This window comes from Saccopteryx bilineata, chromosome 4 (genome assembly GCF_036850765.1).
Source record: "Saccopteryx bilineata isolate mSacBil1 chromosome 4, mSacBil1_pri_phased_curated, whole genome shotgun sequence".
Taxonomy (NCBI): domain Eukaryota; kingdom Metazoa; phylum Chordata; class Mammalia; order Chiroptera; family Emballonuridae; genus Saccopteryx; species Saccopteryx bilineata.
In genome coordinates, this window is record NC_089493.1 from 61,316,226 (window position 1) to 61,336,873 (window position 20,648).

Consider the following 20,648-nt stretch of genomic DNA (forward strand, 5'->3'; position numbering starts at 1 on the left):
GAATTAGTGTTTGGATGGTGTAACTTCCCATCATTTTTACTTTAAGTCATCTATTGTGTTTTGTGTGTAAAGTGCCTTTTAGACAGGATGTACTTATTTTTCCTTTTAAAAAAAATAATAGAATGAGCCTGACCAGGTTGTGGCTCAGAGAATAGAGCATCAGACTGGGACGCTGAGAACCCAGTTTTGAAACCCCAGGGTCTCTGGCTTGAGCACAGGCTCACCAGCTTGAGCGTGGGATCATAGATATAACCGTATGGTGGCTGGGTTGAGCCACAGGTCACTGGGTTGAGGCCAAGGTTGCTGACTTGAGCAAGGGGTCCCTGACTATACTGAAGCTCCCCACTCCACCATCAAGGCACATATGAGAAAGCAATCAATGAACAACTGAGGTGTTGCATCTATAAGTTGAGCTTCTCATCTCTCTCCCTTCCTGTTTGTCTCTCTCTCTTTTTCTCCCTCTCACTTGCTAAAAATAAAAATAAATAAATAAAATGACTTTCTGACATTTAATTGTTGTGTTTAGATGATTTAGTGTTTTTTTTTGTTTTTTGTATTTTTCTGAAGCTGGAAACGGGGAGAGACAGTCAGACAGACTCCCACATGCGCCTGACCGGGATCCACCCGGCACGTGGGCAACGCTCTGCCCACCAGGGGGCGATGCTCTGCCCCTCCAGGGCATCGCTCTGCCGTGACCAGAGCCACTCTAGCGCCTGGGGCAGAGGCCAAGGAGCCATCCCCAGCGCCTGGGCCATCTTTGCTCCAATGGAGCCTTGGCTGCGGGAGGGGAAGAGAGAGACAGAGAGGAAGGAGGGGGTGGGGGTGGAGAAGCAAATGGGCGCTTCTCCTATGTGCCCTGGCCGGGAATCGAACCCGGGTCCCCCGCACGCCAGGCCGACACTCTACCGCTGAGCCAACTGGCCAGGATGATTTAGTTTTAATGTAATTATTGATATGATTGAGTTTAAAACTACCATCTTACTCTTTGTTTTTTGTTCCATTTGTTAATAGTTCTTTCTTATGCCCCTCCTTTTCTGCTTTTGTTAGGATGAATTTACTTTAAAAAATAATTCAATTTTATGTCTGCTTTCGGCTTATATCAGTGGTTTTCAGCTGTGACTCCATGGACCAGTGATGGTTTGCCAGAAACTGCGCTGGTCCACGAAAAGACTTAACCACCCTGATGTTGTATGAAGATGATAGAGCCTAGTGGGTCTATGATCTTCATACAACGCAGGGCGGTTAACTCTTTTGTGGACTGACAATTGAAAACCACTGGATTATATGCTATGCCTGTTTGTTATATATTTTTAGAGGTTGTTCCTGGGGTGTGTAATACACATCTGTAACTTACTCCTTTAAACCATGTAATATATCACTTCATTTATAGTATAAGTACACTTTCATTTCTCTATTTTGCTCTTATTGCCATACATTTTAATTCTATATATGTCAAAAATGCCACAATACATTTAAAAAATAAGTTCTAAGAAATGTTAACTGAATTTATTGTGGTAACGTTGGTTAATAAAATTATACAGGTTTCAGGTGCTCAATTCCACTGTACAATTATTTGTATATTGATTGCACTGTGTGTTCACTTTCCTGCGTCATGTCTTCTTCCATCACCATTTATTCCCTCTACCCTCTTCTACGTCTGTCCACATTCTCTTTCTTCCTGCAATTTCCACAGTGTCTATAAGTTGTTTTTTTTCTTAATCCCTTAACTTTTAAAGAGATTGAAAAATGAGAGAAGAAATCTTTTTATTTTTTCGTATAGTCATCATTTCTGGCACTATTTCTTTGTGTCAGCTCATATTTTCATCTAGTTTTATTCATTCTAGGTAGAAAGCTTCCTTTAACATTTCTTTTAATGCAGGTCTACTGGCAATGAATTGTTAGCTTTGATATTTGAAAAAGGGCTCATTTCACCCTCCTGCTTACCCTCATTTGTGAAAGGTATTTATACTGGGTATAAAATCTTAGGTTGAAAAAGTTTTTTCTTGTAATACTTTAAACATATTGCTTCAGCCTGACCAGTGGTGGCACAGTGGATAGAACATCCACCTGGGATGCTGAGGTCACTCCCTGGTTCAAAACCCCAAGGTTGCCAGCTTGAGTGCAGAGTTACCAGCTTGAACATAGGGTTGCTGGCTTGAGCGCTGGATTATCAGCATGATCCCAAGTCCCTGGCTTGAAGCCCAAGATCACTGGCTTGAGCAAGGGGTCACTAGCTCAGTTTGAGCCTCCCCTGCCACCCGCCCCAGTCAAGACACATGTAAGAAGCAGTGAGCAACTAAAGCAAAGCAACTACGAGTTGATGCTTTTCATCTCTCTCTATCTCCCTGTATCAAATCAATTAAAAAAATGTAGCTGCATTATCTTCTTACTTTATATAGCGTTATCCTCTCATTTATACCCCCCACCCCGCCCTGTATGTAATGTGTATTTTTCTCTAGCTCCTTTGATCTTAACTTGCTCCCAACTGCTTTTCAGGTGCTTTTGTTCCTAGTTTTCAACCATTAGTTTACGATTTGCCTCTGTATGGTTTTCTTTTATATTTTAGGGTTTGCAGAATTTCTTAGAACTATAGATTTATAGTTCTATCTTTTACTATGCCCCATCATGTTTATTTTCCTATATGCTTCATAACACATGGAACGTTTATAAATACTATTTTAACCTCTTTGTATGTTAATTACATTATCTCTAATTTGGTACTACTGTCTGACATTTTTCTTAGTTATGGTTGAAAAATATATTTTCCTGAGTTTTGTATATGTGTGGTAATTTTTTTTTTTCTGAAGTGAGAAGTGGGGAGGCAGTCAGACTCCTGCATGTGCCCGACCGAGATCCACCCGGCATGCCCACCAGGGGGCGATGCTCTGCCCATCTGGGGGTTGCTCAGATGCAGCCGGAGCCATTCTAGCCAGGTGCAGAGGCCATGGAGCTGTCCTCAGCTCCCGAGCCAACTTTGCTCCAGTGGAGCCTTGGCTGCTGAAGGGGAAGAGAGAGACAGAGAGAAAGTAGAGGGAGAAGGGTGGAGAAGCAAATGAGTGCTTCTCCTGTGTGCCCTGGCTGGGAATCGAACCCAGGACTTCCACACGCCAGGCCAATGCTCTACCGCTGAGCTAGCTGGCCAGGGCCTGCATGGTAATTTTTGATTGAATACAGATCATTCTGATTTTTCCTTTATTGTGTGTTTGGTTTTGTCTTTCCTTTGAATGTTGTCAGACAATTTTTGTGTACATTTAAGCTTCTTGGAATCAATTAAATTCTTTGGAAGATTGCTTTTAAAAGTTTTGTTAGGTTAGCGCTAGAGAGCCTTTTATTTAACCTGTGGCTAATTTTATCCCATGAATAAATTGCTTTTTTTTCTGAGTGCTATACCCACAATTTTATATATTACAGGGTTTTCTTTGGATGCTAGGAATTCCTTAATATCATCTAAGGTGGACTCTAGTTATCCAGGATTATTTCCAGATGTGTTTTGGTTTTCTTATCATTTGGGATTTTTTGTGTTTTTCATTTTTTTTATTTTTATTTTTTCTAGTATGTTTGAACAATGTTATTAATATGGTTGTGTGGCTCTTCTCTGTCGTGTTCTCTTTGCTGCGATATAATGTAACTGCTTTTTTCCTTTTCTCTGGGACCAATGTATTTTTTCCCTTCAAGCCATAACTTGAGGGACTGATTATTTTTGTTTTACTCACTTTTCTGCTGTCATAGGCATGATCATATACAACTTAAAAAAATTAAAAAAAAATTTTTTTTAAATCTGGGGCCACTGCTCTGTTGTAACTGGAGCCATTTTAGTGCCTAAGGTGGGGCCATGGTGCCATTCTCAGTGCCTGGGCCAACTTTGCTCCAATGGAGCCTTGGCTGCAGAAGGGAAGGGAGAGGTAGAGAGAAGGGAAAGGCAGAAGGGTAGGAAAGTAGATGGTCACTTCTCCTGTGTGCCCTGGCCAGGAATCTAACCCGGGACATCCACAGACTGGGCCAATGCTCTGCCACTAAGCCAACTGGCCAGGGCCTCATATACAATTCCTTGAGAATTCCAGGACTCTGTTTTCCTTTGAGATTTGTAAAAAAGTGAATTGTATGACTTCTGAGGGTTGGGGGCAGCATCAGGAGTCCAATGTATTAAGCTTTTTCACATTCTCATTAGAATGTTCTGTGTATTTCCTTGGCTGCTTGTTTGAAAGATTATACCATCAAATTATGCCCAGTGTTATATTAGTATACTGATTTTCTTGAAAACAAGAAAAAATAACTGATTTGTAGTTTTTTTCTGATTTTAGTGGTGTACTCTTTCCCCATCGCTGTTTTCAAACTATCAGCATAATCTGTTGAACACAGGAATAGAATTGGCATTGTAAGCCTGTAACAGCCAGCTCCATACTCACTGGTTATATCCCTTTCTTATTTGGTTTTAATTTTGAGGATTTTTTAAAAGTGAAGAGTAGGCTGCTTTTTATAGATATATATTTTGCATTTGTTTTCATGATTCCCACTTTGTTTTAGTAAGTATTGGGGGAGAGAAATGACATAATACAGTTTTAATATATTCTCTTACCTTGAGTGATTTCTTTTTTACATTATTGAGGTCATATCATAAATACTGATATTTAGGCATAGTTAAATACAGAAACATAAATCTTAAAGATAATGAAGTAGACTTGATAACTTTTTGTCTCTGGGTAGCATTTAAAATTTTCCCAGTTAAAGCCTATGAATCATGTTCTATCTCAATTATAAAGATTCAGTACTCAGGTCCTTTGCCAGTAAAAGTAAACAGTTACGTTGTTTTATAAAACTTCTTTGTGTATGGGATAGAGACAAGAAAGATGACTTTGTTTAGTAACTCTCCCTGTTGTGTTCCTCCATGTAAATAATTGAGCTTTTATTACATGTGCTTCAGTGGCACAGCAATAGTGATTTTAAGTTATCAGATGTGGCAAAATACTTTATCTGAACTGTGACTAAAAAAGTTGACTTTTTTTTCTTAAGTGAGAAGTGGGGATGCAAAGTGACAGACTCCCACATAATAATGATGATGATGATTGTGCCAACCATATCGTGATGTAGGGTAATCACTTTGTTAATTATCATGTACCCCTTAAATTATTTAGTCCTGGTACCAGCCTTAAGAGAGAGGTGTGTTCTGCCTCTCTCCATTTTAAGGATGGTAACTGAAGCTGAATTTGTCATTTGATTAAGCTAATAAATGAAGGTCATGGGATTCAAACCCAGATAATTTTAGTCTTGTGAAAGATCGGCTTACCATTAAATTTTCTATCGTAATCATTTCTAAGTGTATAGTTCAGTAATGTTAAGTATATTTACCTTGTTGTGCAATCTCTTGAACTTAAACCCAGATGATATGACTTAATAGTTTGTGTCCTTAACCAAATAATGACTAGCCACTGACTGAATACACAAAAATTCTATTGATAGAACACTTTGGCTTCATATAATACGAGGCAAATCATTATAATTATTTTTAATTTTTCTTTTTAGTGAGAGACAGAAACAGGAAGGGAGAGAGATGAGAAGCATCAACTCGTAGTAGTGGTACTTCAGTTGTTCATCGATTGCTTCTTGTACGTGCCTTGACTGGGTGGCTCTAGCTGAGCCAGAGACCCCTTGCTCAAGCCAGAGACCTGGGGCTTCAAGCTAGCGACCTCTGGGCTCAAGCCAATGACTCTGCGCTCGAGCTGGATGAGCCTGTGCTCAAGCCAGCAACCTCGGGGGCTGAATCTGGGACTTCAGTGTCCCAAGTTGGCACTTTATCCACTGCGCCACCACTAGTCAAGCCATTATCATTATTTTTTTTTAATTTGGTGTTTTATTTATTTTATAAAAGAAGGCAGTGCTCTTTGGGGAGAAATTTTACTTGATTTGTCAAGGAATCAATAATTCTGACTTCTGCTCATGGTGGAAGTAGAAAAAACAGGACCAGCTTTATACTTGTACTCGATAAAACCAAGAAAACTAGGGAATTAACTGTGAAAACAATGGTTTTTTAAGACAAGGGTCACCAGGACATGAAGGACAGTGATCCTTGGGAAAGAGGAAGCAAATGTAGCAAGACCTGTGATTGCTCCAGCTCCCTGCCTTGGGAGAATTCCACCTGCAGTGCTATGAGGGGGAATCTAAGTGGAGGCCAACGAACTCTTTGAGTTGAGTAGATAGAATGGAAGAGAGTCAGGGGAAACCAAAACAGTTAGAATTCGCAGACAATATTAGAGTGAAGATTGCTGCATAGAGAGACTCTCTGAGATCTGGTAAGAATTTGCTTGGAGTGTTCAGCAGATTACTGATCACTGTGTACATATGAGGAAACTACCTGAGGCCAGGGATAGAAAAAGCACCCTCATGTTCACATAGAATGAGAAGTAGTGCCTGTTCTTACTGGCCACACTGGAAAGACTCATAATTTGTGGAGCAATAGGGTAGAGAACTCCACTAGGTCTTGCCTCAGTAGTGGGGAATAATTAGCCCAACATTGAGTACTCATAACTGCAAGTCTCAAAGGATCAAAGTGTTTCCAAGCAACCTTACTTTATCTTATAACAAAGCCTGAGAATATTTGTAAGAATACAAAAAATGTCCAGAACCCAACAAGCTGAAAATCACAATGTTTGGCGTCCATTTAGTGAAAGATGATGAGGCATGCAGGAATGAAGCAGGAAAATACAGTCCATAGTGAGAAGAATAAGTTATCAATTTGAGGCAATTTAGAACTGACACAGGTATTAGAATTAGACAAGAACATTAAAAGAGTTATTATAACCATATTCCTTATATTTCAAAAGTTACATGGAAACATAGAAGATAGGAAACAGTTACAAATCTAACTTCTGGAGAGAAAAATTACAGTATTTTTTTCAATGGAAAGTACACTATATGGCATTAACAACAGAATAGACATTGCAGAATATTAGTGAGCTAGAAGACATAGTAATAGGATACTTCCTATTCAGATTGAAACAGAGAAAAAGGATTTTCTAGTAACTATGTAAAAGATCATTTTGAGTGAGCAGTGGGAAAAGTTTGAGTCATAATATACTTATAATTGGAGTACTTGGGTGGGGGGAGTAAAAAAAAAAAAAGAAATAATGGTTGAAAAACTATTAATTCACCCATCCAAGAAGTTCACAGACACTAAAGTTGAAGAAGTATTACAAACACATCATAATCAAATTACTCATAGCCAGTTAAAAAAAGGAAAATCTTCAAAGCAACTGGGAATGGAAAAAAAGTTATATTCAGAAGACTAAAGATAAGGATGGCAGATTTCTTGTCAGAAGGAATACAAGTAAAAAGACAGTTTAACAGTACCTAGAGAAAAACATTCACACCGGTTTGCCTGGAGTTCTGTACCCAGTGAAAATATCTTTCAAAAATGAAGACAACATAAAGACTTTCAGACATACAAAGCTAGAAGAGATTTTCACCAGCAGAAGAAATGTTAGAGGAAGTCATCCAGGTACAAGGAAAATGATACTAGGTGGAAGTACACAAAAGAATGGTTCTTCACAAAAGAATGAGGAGACCTGACAAATGAGGAAAATGACAAATAGAGAAGATTTTTTTCTTGTTATATATAGTTCTTTAAAAGATTGTTATCAATTTAGCCCTGACTGGATAACTCAGTAGGTTAGAGCATTACCCCACAGTGCCCTGGTTGGCAAACTGCGGCTCATGAGCCAAATGTGGCTCTTTGGCCCCTTGAGTGTGGCTCTTCCACAAAATACCATGTGCAGGCGCTACCTCTATAAGGAATGGACCTGCATATATAGTTTAAGTTTAAAAAATTTGGCTCTCAAAAGAAATTTCAATCGTTGTACTGTTGATATTTGGCTCTGTTGACTAATGAGTTTTCTGACCACTGCTAGTGTGCAAAGGTTGCAGGTTCGATCGCTGGTCAGGGCACATACAGGAACAGATTGATGTTCCTGTATCTCACTTCCTCTGTCTAAAATCAATAAAATAAACACGAAAAAAAGTAAAAAAAAACCCAACACTGCTAATAGTGAGGGTATAGGAAAATAGATACTTAAAAAAAAAAAAGATAATTATCAGTTTAAACCAAAACAATACCAATGTGTTGTGGGGTTTATAAGGTATATGTAAATAAAATGTATGGTGGTAATAGCCTAAAACCCAGAAGGAGAGAAGTGGAAGTATACTAATGTGAAGTTCTTATATTATTCCTGAACTGTTATAATACCATTTGAAAGCAGGCTTGGATAAGATAAAGGTATAGACTGTAAGCTCTAAAGCAACCACTAAAATAATGAAAGAGTTTTGTTAATAAGCCAGTGAAGAAATAGAATAGAATCATAAAAAATAATTAGTCCAAAAGAAAGAAATAAGAACAGAAAAGACAAATAGAAATACAAAGCAAGATAATAGGCTTAAACCTCCCACATTTGTAGTCACTTTAAATGTAAATGGTCTATACACCCCAATTATTGGATTGGATAAAAAACTAATATGCAACTATTTGCTACCTACAAGAAACTCACTTGAAATAAAAAGACATAAATAAGTTAAAAGTAAGAGGATAGAAAAGGATTATATACCATGTCAATAAAAAAAAGATGAAATGACTATTAATATTAGATGAGGCAATTGTAGAACATAAAATATCACAAAGAATAAAGATCATTTGATTATAAGAGTGAATCTAAAAGTCATAATAATTAACATATATGTAATTACAGAGTTTCAAAGCAAAGAACTGGCAGGAGAAATAAAGTCACAGTCATTGGCAAAGATTTCCGTACTTCTCTCTCATTAATAGAATAGGTAAATAGAAAATCAGTAAGGATAGAGAAGACTTGACCAGTACCATCAACCAACCTGATTTGGTTCACATTTCTAGAACACTCTACTCAATAAAAGCAGAGATTGACATTTCTAGAACACTCATCATTAATGGTGTGTTCACATTTTTCCCAGGTGTGTATGGAACATTTGTAAAGATAGACCATATTCTAGGTCATAAAATAATCTCAATATATTTGAAAGAATTGATGTCATACAAAATAAGTTCCCTGATTATAGGGAATTAAATTGGAAGTCAGTAAAAGAAAGATAGCCAAGAAATCCTCAGTATTTGGAAACTAACAGACTTTTGAATAGCACATGGATCATAGAAGAAATCAGCGGGAAATAAATTGAACAGAATGAAATAGTAACAATAGAATCTGTTGGATACTGCTAAAGAATTATTAAGGGGAGCCTGACCAGGCGGTGGTGCAGTGGATAGAGTGTCGGACTGGGATGGGGAGGACCCAGGTTCGAGACCCTGAGGTTGCCAGCTTGAGTGTGGGCTCATCTGGTTTGAGCAAAGCTCACAGCTTGGACCCAGGGTCGCTGGCTCGAGCTGGGGGTCACTCGGTCTGCTGTAGCCCCCCAGTCAGGGCACATATGGGAGGGCGATCAATGAACAATTAAGGTGTCGCAATGAAAAACTAATGACTGATGCTTTTATCTTTCTCCGTTCCTGTCTGTCCCTCTCTCTGGCACTGACTCTGTTAAAAAAAAAAAATTATTCAGGGGACAATTATTCACTAAAACCCTGAATTAGAAACAAAGGTCTTAAATCAAAGGCCTCACCTGATGAACTTAAATAAAAAAAAAAGTAAGGAGATAAGGTCAAAGGGAAAATCAACTAAATAGAAATAGTGAAGGAAAATCAAAGGAAATAAAAGTTGGTCCTTTGAGAAGATCAATAAAATCCAGTAATTTCTATTATCCTAATTAGAGCAAAGGAGTGAAGATGCAGATTACCAATATCGGGAATGAGAGATTCAGAAGATATATTGTAAGGGAAAGTTATAAACCACTATCTCCATAACTTCAACAACTTGGGTGAAATGAACAAATCTTAAAGTTAACTAAAGAAGTAGATAACCTGAATATTTTCTAATGTATATTGAAATTGAAATAGTTAACCTTTTGAATAGTGAATTTTTTTCATGCTCACTGACCCCCGGGAGTGAGTTTTTTTTTTTCAAAAAATGAAATTAGTTCCAGTTACAGTTTTATCAATTTAAAATCATGTTTGATAACCAATTTATGGAAATAAAGAACAGACATTTATCCTTTTTTAATGTTACCTTACACCTTTTAAAAATAAATTGATTGTACTCTGGATTGTCAGGAGGCATGAGGACGTACATGAATGTACTACTCAAAGGCTTAATATATTACAGATATTATATATAGTATATTTATATTGAAATAGAAATTGTGGGTAAAACCTTTTCACAAAGAAAAGGTTTCACTCACTCTAGGCCAAGATGGCTTCACTGGTGAATTCTACAAAACACTGAAGGTGATGATAATGCCAGTTCTACATAAATTTGTTTAAAAAACTAAAGGAGAGATAATACTTCCCAACTCATTTTTCACTCAAAACAAAATTTGACAGCTAAGTACAAGAAAACTACAGACCGATGTTTCTCATAAACATAGATAAAAATTCTAAACAAAATTATAGGAAATTGAATCCAACAATATTGTAAAAGATAATACACCATTATTACCAAGTGGAGTTTATTTCAGTAATGCAGGATTGGTTTAACATTAGAAAATCAGTCAACTCTCTATATTAAAAATTAGAAAGAGCCTGATGAGTGGTGGCACAGTGGTTCTCAAAGTGTGTGCCAGGGCACACTGGTGTGCCTAGAAGATTTCCAGGTGTACCCTATGGTATTCCAGAGAAATATGTGCCTGTTGGGGACCAAAATACCAACAGTTTTTGGAGTTTAGATTTTGGGGGGACAGAGGTGTGGGGAATTGGCTGTAAGCTGACAGTCTGCCCAACCTCCCACCTCACTTGCCTGATTAGGTGGCAGAAGGCTAGATTGTTTACACTACCCTCCATGTTCCCCAGAAAGACTGGAGACAAGTTTCTTCTATCCTTTGGTGTAAAGTTAAGATGATATATATGGTGGGGGTTTTCTGCTATCAACACAATTAAGAGTAAAAAGAGAGGAATTCTTCAATGTGTTGATGAGGAAATGAGAGTTTACCTTTCAAATACATGCCCAAACATTGAAGAAATCGCTAGAACACATCAGGCTCATGTTTCTCATAAACACAAGAATGAAAAAACTTAACACATTCACACTGGGACCTGCCAAATTTACTAAATCTTACTAAGAATCTATCTATCTATCTATCTATCTATATATATATAAAAAGATAACTTTTTTGTTTTTTTTTTAACTCATTTTTAAGAGTTCTAAAAAGCATAAAAAATGTAACATAAAAGTTTTTTTTTTTTTTGCATTTTTTTTCTGAAGCTGGAAACAGGGAGAGACAGTCAGACAGACTCCCGCAGGCGCCCGACCGGGATCCACCCGGCACGCCCACCAGGGGCGATGCTCTGCCCACCAGGGGGCGATGGTCTGCCCATCCTGGGCGTCGCCATGTTGCGACCAGAGCCACTCTAGCGCCTGAGGCAGAGGCCACAGAGCCATCCCCAGCGCCCGGGCCATCTTTGCTCCAATGGAGCCTCGCCTGCGGGAGGGGAAGAGAGAGACAGAGAGGAAAGCGCGGCGGAGGGATGGAGAAGCAAATGGGCGCTTCTCCTGTGTGCCCTGGCCGGGAATCGAACCCGGGTCCTCCGCACGCTAGGCCGACGCTCTACCGCTGAGCCAACCGGCCAGGGCAAAAGTGTTTTTTAATGTCAATAAATTTGTGTCATATTTATTTTTTTTAATTACCATAAAAGCACGCTTGGACTTTATATTTTTTTCTTTAATATCTGTCTTAATTATTATAACATATTTCTCAGAAATTTGTATATAGTGCGCCTACAATTATTTGTAGGATTTTAAATGCGCCCCGACTTCAAAAAGGTTGAGAACCACTGGCATAGAGCATCAATCTGGGATGCCGTTAAGGTCACTGGCTTGAGCATGGGCTAATCTGGTTTGTGAACATAGGCTCACCAGCTTGAGTGTTGGGTCACTGGCTTTAGTATGGGATCATAGACATGATCCCTTGGTCACTGGCTTCAGCTCAAAGGTTGCTGGCTTCAAACCCAGGGTTGCTGGCTTGAGCAAGGATCACTGACTTGGTTGGAGCGCCCCCCCTACTCCCCAGTCAAGGCATGTATGTGAAGCAATCAGAAAACAACCAAACTGCTACAACTATCCTGTCTGGTTGACTCAGTGGTAGAGCATCAGCCTGGCGTGTGAATGTCCTAGGTTTGATTCCCAGTCAGGGCACACAGAAAAAGCCACCGTCTGCTTCTCCAACCCCCACCTCCTTACCTTCACTCTCTTCCTCTCCCGCAGCCATTGCTTGAATGGTTTGAGTGCATCGTCCCTGGGTGCTGAGTATAGTTCTGTGGAGCCTCTGCCTCAGGCACTAAAAAAATCTTGGTTGCGAGCAAGGCTCCAGATGGACAGAATTTCGGCCCCACATGGTGGTGCTGGGTAGATTTCCATCAGGGTGCATGCAGGAGTCTATCTTCCCTCCCCTCACTTGAAATAGAAGAAAAAAAAGTGCTGCAACTACAAGTTGATGCTTCCCGTTTCTCTCTCTCCCTGCCTGCCTGCCTGCCTGCCTGTCTGTCTCTCTCAAAAAAATAAAAACACTAAAAAGAAAGAACCAATATAATCACCTTAAAATGTTTTTTATATTTATTGATTTTAGAGAGAGGAAGAAAGAAACATTAATTTGTTGTTCCATTAAATTATGCATTAATTCTTATTCTCTATCTGGGGATATCAAACCTGCAACCTTGGTGTATCGGGATGACTTGAGTAGCACTAACCAATGGAACTATCTGGCCAGGGTCCAATATAATCATCTTAATTGATGCTGAAAGGACATGTGACAAAAGTCAACATTTGTTCCTTTAGCTTTTATCAGTAAAGTAAGACAACATTCTCAACTTAATAAAAGACAGTTATGTTAAACCTATGGCTAATATCCAAACTTGTGTATGGTTGAAATTTCCATTATGGTAAGTTTTTCAAAAATATATGTACATCTAAGAAGCCTATAGCTAACATCCAAACTTTTGTGTATGGTTGAAATTCCCATTACATTGGTTTTTTTTTAAATGCCCATTCTCTCCACTCTTACTCAACATAGTTCTGGAAGTTTAGCCCCAGAGCAGTCAGGTAAGAGAAAGAAATAAAAGGCATCCATATTGGGAAAGAAGAAGTAAAGGTATCACTTTTTACATATGATGTGATCTTGTATATAGAAATTCCAAAGACTCCACTGAAAAACTATTAGAAACAACCAATATAATAAAGTTGCAGAATACAAAATCAGTATACAGAAGTCTATCATGGCCCTAGCTGGTTACCCAGTGGTAGAGCGTCAGCCTGGTGTGTGAATGGTCTCAGGTTCGATTCCTGGTCAGGGTACACAGGATAGGTGCCCATCTGCTTCTCCACCCCTCCCCTTCTCCTTTCTCTCTCTCCCTTCTGCAGCCATGACTCAGTTGGAGCGGGTTGGCCTAAGGCACTGGGGAATGACTCCATGGCCTCCACCTCCAGCGCTGGAAGGAGTTCGGTTGCTGAGCAATGGAGCAGTGCCCCAGATGGGCACAGCATTGTCCCCTAGTGGGCTTGCCAGCTGGATCCCAGTTGGGGCACATGTGGGAGTATCTCTCTGCCTTCCGTCCTCTTACTGAATTAAAAAAATAAAAAATAAAAAATAACAATTGTACAGCTTTCCTTTATGCCAAGACTGAAAATCCAGAAAGTGAATTAAAACAATTCCTTTCACAATTGCAACAACAACAAAAAAGAGAAATAAACAAAGGATGTGAAGGATCTATATACTGAAAACTACAAGCATTATTTAAAGAAATTGAAAGGGACACAGCAAAATGGAAAAATATTCCGTTTATGGATTGGAAGAATCAACATTCTTAATATCATATTACCCAAAGCAATATACAAATTTAATTCAATCTCCATTAAAATTCTAATGCCATTTTAAAAAAAGAAATAGAACAAAAATTCATCAGGTTTATAGGGAACCATAAAAAAACCCAAATAACCAAAGCAGTCCTGAGGAAAAAGAATGGAACTGGAGGTATCACACTACTTGATTTCAAATTATACTATAGAGCCATGATAAAACAGACAGAAAAACAGACATACAGACTAATGGAACAGAATCGACAGCCCAGAAATAAAACCACATATATATACACGTATGAATAAATAATCTTTGACAAAGGAGCCAAATACACAAAATGGTGAAAAGAAAGTTTTGTCAATAAATGGTGCTGGGAAAATTGGATGGCCACATGCAAAAGAATGAAACTGAATATAGTTTGTTCCAATGCACAAAAATTAACTCAAAATGGATCAGACCTAAATATAAGACCTGGAAGAATACATAGAAAAAAGGATAGGTACTAACGGATTTTGTCCCTACAGAACATTTTATGAGTTTGACCCCAGCGGCAAGGGAAGTAAAGACAAAAATAAATGAATGGGACTATATCAAACTAAAAGACTTCTGCACAGCAAAAGAAACTGACAACAAAAAGCCAACCAAATGGGAGATGATATTTGTAAACAACAGCTCTGATAAGGGGTTAATAACCAAAATATATAAAGAACTCACAAAGCTTAACAAACAAGCAAATAATCCAGTTAAAAAATGGGAGAGTACCTGAACAGACACTTCTCTCAAGAAGACACAAATAGCCAAAAGATATATGAAAAAGTGCTTGTCTTTACTAGTTATTAGAGAAATGCAAATCAAAACTATAATGAGATACCACATCACACCTGTTAGATTGGCTATTATCAACAGGACCGGTAATAAGTGTTGGGAGAGGCTGTGGAGAAAAGGGACCCTCATTCACTGCTGGTGGGAGTATAAATTGGTACAGTCATGGAAGACAGTATGGTGGTTCCTAAAAAAATTAAGAATAGAACTATCATATGACCTAGCAATTTCTTTACTGGGTATCTACCCATAAAGCTCGAAAACATTGGTACACAAAGACGTATGCATCCCCATGTCCATCTCAGCATTATTCACTATGGCCAAGACATGGAAACAACCAAATTGTCTCTCGATAGAGGATTGGATAAAGATGTGGTACATCTTTGTATACAATGAATACTACTCAGCCATAAGAAATGATGACATATTGCCATTAATGACAACATGGATGGACCTTGAGAACATACTAAGTGAAGTAAATCAGAAAAAGCTAAGAACTGTATGATTTCACACATAGGTGGGATATAAAAATGAGACTCATTTACATAGTTAAAAGTGAAGTGGTTACCAGGGGGAGGGGATTTTGGGGGAAGGGAATAAAGAGGGACAAATATATAGTGGTGGAAAATGATTTGACTTTGGGTAGTGGGCACACAACACAACAGTTCAAATGCTATAGAGATGTTTACCTGAAACATTTGTACTATGTACTCTTATTGATCAATGCCACCCCATTAAATATAATTTTCTAAATAAAATTTTAAAAATTGTATGTGAAAATAGAGTTTTAGGATTAGTGAGAAAATTATTTCATGTGTATTTGTAGGTATTTGAATGATTATGGAATCATTTTAGAACTAGAATCAGCTTTGAAGATGATACTAATCGAAGTGTTTATTTTTTGTAGGTCAGTATGGAAATCCTTTAACTAAATACATTAGACATTATGAAGGGTTATCTTATGATGTGGATTCATTACACCAAAAACACCAGCGTGCCAAAAGAGCAGTTTCACATGAGGACCAGTTTTTACGTCTAAATTTTCATGCCCATGGAAGGTGAGTAAATTTATTGCTGACTGTGTTTGAAGTTTCCCTATATTTAATCTAAGTTAAAAGAAGAAAATTTATACCCTCATTAACGTTCTTTGATGGAAAGGTCCCTATTTGGAAATTCAGCCTACATTGGAATTTGGTTATATACATTAAAAAATATTTTCTTTTAAAATGGTTTGCCCTTTTAATATCGTTAAGGAAACAGTCATTTAAATATTTTTAAATTTATGAATTAGATCCTCTATTGTGTTATTAGAGGATATGCCTTTAAAGATTTTATGTTCATAGGTTTTAAAAATATTTTTTACGTGTTTTATGGTCAGTATATCTGTCTTCTGGTACCAATAGTGAAGGTAGCTGGTTGTATGCTGTTGAATAAGTCAGTGTCATTTAATATCTCATGAGCTCAATTTTATCAGCTCTAAAATGACAACTTGTAGATAGATTGCCTACTGTACTGCTCAGTTCTCAGACAGAATTGTTAAGGCATAAAGAACAGGGAGCCAAAGGGGAGAGGTAAAAAATCACAGTTATTTAGTGCTTGCTGTGTTCCAGGTGCATAGATGCTTTAGATACATTTTCTTATTTAATCCTCTCAACACCCAAACAAGTTAAATATCTTCTTATATCTGAGGAAACTAAGACTTAAATGTGTTAACTTTAAAATTACACAGCACAGATTTGGCCCTGACTCAAGCCCTGTATTTTTTTCTGTCTGTTACAGGTACTTAGATACAAAAATCTTTGAGTATTCTTTGTCAGACTCTCTTACTTGCCTGCTGTATGTACTTAGTAAATCTACTTTTGTACTTTTTTTTACTGGTGTAATCTTGATTTATTATTCACCTCCTAATCGGTTTCCCAGCTTCTACTCCATTTATCATGAAAGCTATCCTATGCACTGCTATAAGATGATTGTTTTTTAAATACTTCCTTTTTCGATTTTTTTTTATTTTTCTGAAGCTGGAAACAGGGAGGCAGTCAGACTCCTGCATGCACCCCACCGGGATCCACCCGGCACGCCCACCAGGGGGCGATGCTCTGCCCATTCGGGGCGTCGCTCTGTCGCAACCAGAGCCACTCTAGCGCCTAGGGCAGAGGCCAAGGAGCCATCCCCAGCTCCCGGGCCATCTTTTGCTCCAATGGAGCCTCAGCTGCGGGAGGGGAAGAGAGAGACAGAGAGGAAGGAGAGGGGGAGGGGTGGAGAAGCAGATGGGCGCCTCTCCTGTGTGCCCTGGCCAGGAATCAAACCTGGGACTTCCGCACGCCAGGCCGACGCTCTACCACTGAGCCAACTGGCCAGGGCCTAAATACTTCCTTTTTCATGCTAGCTTATTGATCTAAAGCAGAGGTCCCCAAACTATGGCCCACGGGCGGCATGTGGCCCCCTGAGGCCATTTATCGGCTCCCTCCACACTTCCGGAAGGGGCAACTCTTTCATTGGTGGTCAGTGAGAGGAGCATAGTTCCCATTGAAATACTGGTCAGTTTGTTGATTTAAATTTACTTGTTCTTTATTTTAAATATTGTATTTGTTCCCGTTTTGTTTTTTTACTTTAAAATAAGATATGTGCAGTGTGCATAGGGATTTGTTCATAGTTTTTTTTTATAGTCCGGCCCTCCAACGGTCTGAGGGACAGTGAACTGGCCCCCTGTGTAAAATGTTTGGGGACCCCTGTTCTAAAGTCTTCAATTAACAATTGTTAGCCATATTTTCTTAACTTGGCTTATAAGATTCTCTGTAAATTAATTCTAATCTGTTATTCTAAACTTATTCTACTTCCCAACATTGTCAGTTGCACTCAGAATGATCTTCTAATTGGTGATTAAACTATGTACAGTTTATTTCTTGTGTCATTTATTTCATCATCTTGTTTCATCATCTTTTAGCACACAATTCAAATTCTACTTCTTTGAAGCTTTACTTACACCTTCCTTTGAACTTTTTTTTTTTTGTGTGTGTGTGTGTGTGTGTGACAGAGACAGAGAGAGGGGACAGATAGGGACAGACAGACAGGAAGTGAGAGAGATGAGAAGCACCAATTCTTTTTTTTTTTTTTCAAGACTTGGGATTTTAATTTTTGAAATACTTTTCAAATCTTTTATTTTTTCGTGTCCTTAAACTTTAATCAGTATAGCAAGCCCTTGAATAACGTGGTTTCATGCAATGTTACTTCATTTTAACATTTATATGATTCTGTAGGAACTTAACTCTTTTTCATATAAATTTTGGGTTTTTTAAAAAATTTTTTATTTATTCATTTTAGAGAGGAGAGAGAGAGAGAGAGAGAGAGAGAGAGAAGGGGGGAGGAGCAAGAAACATCAATTCCCATATGTGCCTTGACCAGGCAAGTGCAGGGTTTCGAACCAGCGACCTCAGGTGTTCCAGGTCGACGTTTTATCCACTGTGCCACCACAGGTCAGAGCACCAATTCTTTGTTGCGGCTCTTTAGTCTCCTTAGTTGTTCCTTGATTGCTTTCTCATATGTGCCTTGACTGGGGGGCTACAGCAAAGCAGAGAGACACCTTGCTCAAGCCAGCAACCTTAGGCTCAAGCCAGTGACCTTGGGGTCATGTCTGTGATCCTATACTTAAGTCAGTGACCCCATGCTCAAGCTGTATGAGTTGCACTCAAGCCAGCAACTTCGGGGTTACAAACCTGGGACCTCAGCATCACAGGCTGACACTCTATTCGCTGTGCCACCGCCTGGTCAAGGTCTATGTAAAAATTTTAGTGGCAGCATTTCATTGTAAATTTTTATGACTTCAGATATTTTAAAATTACCTATTCTTTATTAGCACCATGAAGTAATATTCACTCATTAAGCCTCCCTAAGTTTTTAGCAACCACCTCAAAATAAATTTAATACTATATTTTAAGTGTAGTGTGATTACCAAAAGGAGAAGTTGAGATTCTAGCTGCTTTTAGTTTGAATACCAAATTCCTATTACATCATTAGGATTTTATTATATCTGTTACATAATTCATATTGAACATGTGGTGAAACCAATTTCCTATCTCCGTTTCTTTTTTTCCTTCCTGTTCGTGCGTGCATGTGTGTGTGAGCGATAGCGAGCAAGTATGTGAGTGCAGGCTGTTATTTAGCCATTCCAAAAAATATTAACTGCTGGTTAAAATTTTCCTAGTTTAAGTTGTAAGAAAAAGTAAACAAATCTAATCGGAACAAGAAGTTATTGTACAGGAGGAAAATGTGATATGGTGCTTTACAGATGAGATGCTATAGATACTTGAAAATGAGGGAGACCTTGCTTCGGGTTGAGGCAAAGGACCTGGAATCAGGAAATCTCAATGTGTGTGATAAATGGTATTCTTAAGTACTTTGATCAGAAATTTGTTTAACACTATATTTTCTAGAATAGATCCAAATTCAGTTATTTTATTTTGTTGTCTTGATTAATATACAGCTTAAGTTCACTGGGAACAGAGGATATATATGTATGTATGTGTATATATATACACACACACACAAAGTTATGATAAAATTGATAAATACTGTAGTGCCTTGCTAACATATCACTCAGGCGTCCCATTTATCAGAACTTATACCCAAGTGAAGCAATTTCTGAAATTTAGAAAATTCTTAATTTCTCAGCAAAGCTGTGTTTTTATCCTAGATTTACTATCAAGAATGTGGCCCAGATAATCTGGAAATAAATATTTTCTTGGATAAATCCTAACTGGAGTTGGTTAGTCTGGAAATGTTTTGGGCTTTATTTTCCATATAATGAATGGAGTAGCAGATACCTGGGTTATTTTGAACTTTGTAGACAGACCAGTACACTCTGACAAGCAGAGGTAGGAGTCCAGGGGGCACAAATGAATGGCAGCTCACAAAGAAGAGCAAGCGCATCAGCCTGGCATATGGATGTCCAGGACTCGATTTCCTATCAGGGCACACAGGAGAAGCAACCATTCTCTTCTCCCCAGCCCCATCTCTCTCTTTTCTCCTTCTGCAGCCAGTGGCTTAGTCAGTTTTAAATCTGGCCCCAGGCACTGAGGATAGCTCCATTGGAGCACATCAGCCACAGGTACTAAAAATAGCTCAATACTCTAGCATTGGCCCCAAATGGGGTTGCCAGAATAATCCTAGTCAGGGTATAAGTAAGAGTCTGCCTCACTATATCCTCTCCTCTCACCTTAAAAAAATAAAAAAGAAGAACAAGAGCCATGACTGGGTTGCTCAATTGGTTAGAGCATCAACCTGATTGATACACCAAGGTTGTGGCTTCAATCATTGGTCAGGGCACATGCAAGAATCAACCATTGAATGAAAGCATAGATAAATAAAACAACAAATTGATGGTTCTCTTTCTCTCTTTCCTCCCTTTCCTCTCTCTCTAAAATCAATTGAAAAAATTAAAAACAATGAGTAGGAGAATAAATTTGAATTGTATAAAAATTTTTACATTATGGCCCTGGCCGGTTGGCTCAGCGGTAGAGCGTCGGCCTGGCGTGCAGGGGACCCGGGTTCGATTCCCGGCCAGGGCACATAGGAGAAGCGCCCATTTGCTTCTCCACCCCCTCTCCTTCCTCTCTGTCTCTGTCTTCCCCTCCCACAGCCAAGGGTCCATTGGAGCAAAGATGGCCTGAGCGCTGGGGATGGTTCCTTGGCCTCTGCCCCAGGCGCTAGAGTGGCTCTGGTCTCGGCAGAGCGACGCCCCGGAGGGGCAGAGGATCGCCCCCTGGTGGGCAGAGCTTCGCCCCTGGTGGGCGTGCCGGGTGGATCCCGGTCAGGCGCATGCGGGAGTCTGTCTGTCTCTCCCCGTTTCCAGCTTCAGAAAAGATACAAAAAAAAAAATTTACATTATGAATATAAAAAACAAAATTTTGAAAAATAAT

The 20,648-nt window shown here is 38.8% G+C and overlaps 1 protein-coding gene across 1 annotated transcript in view; it reads left to right on the forward strand.

The window, feature by feature from the left end:
• ADAM10 (ADAM metallopeptidase domain 10) overlaps positions 1–20,648 on the forward strand; it is a 158,228-nt gene that overhangs the window by 24,402 nt on the left and 113,178 nt on the right. The window contains exon 2 of the mRNA XM_066276043.1: positions 15,641–15,791. Within this exon, the coding sequence (XP_066132140.1) occupies positions 15,641–15,791 (151 nt within the window). The remainder of the gene's footprint in view (positions 1–15,640; positions 15,792–20,648) is intronic.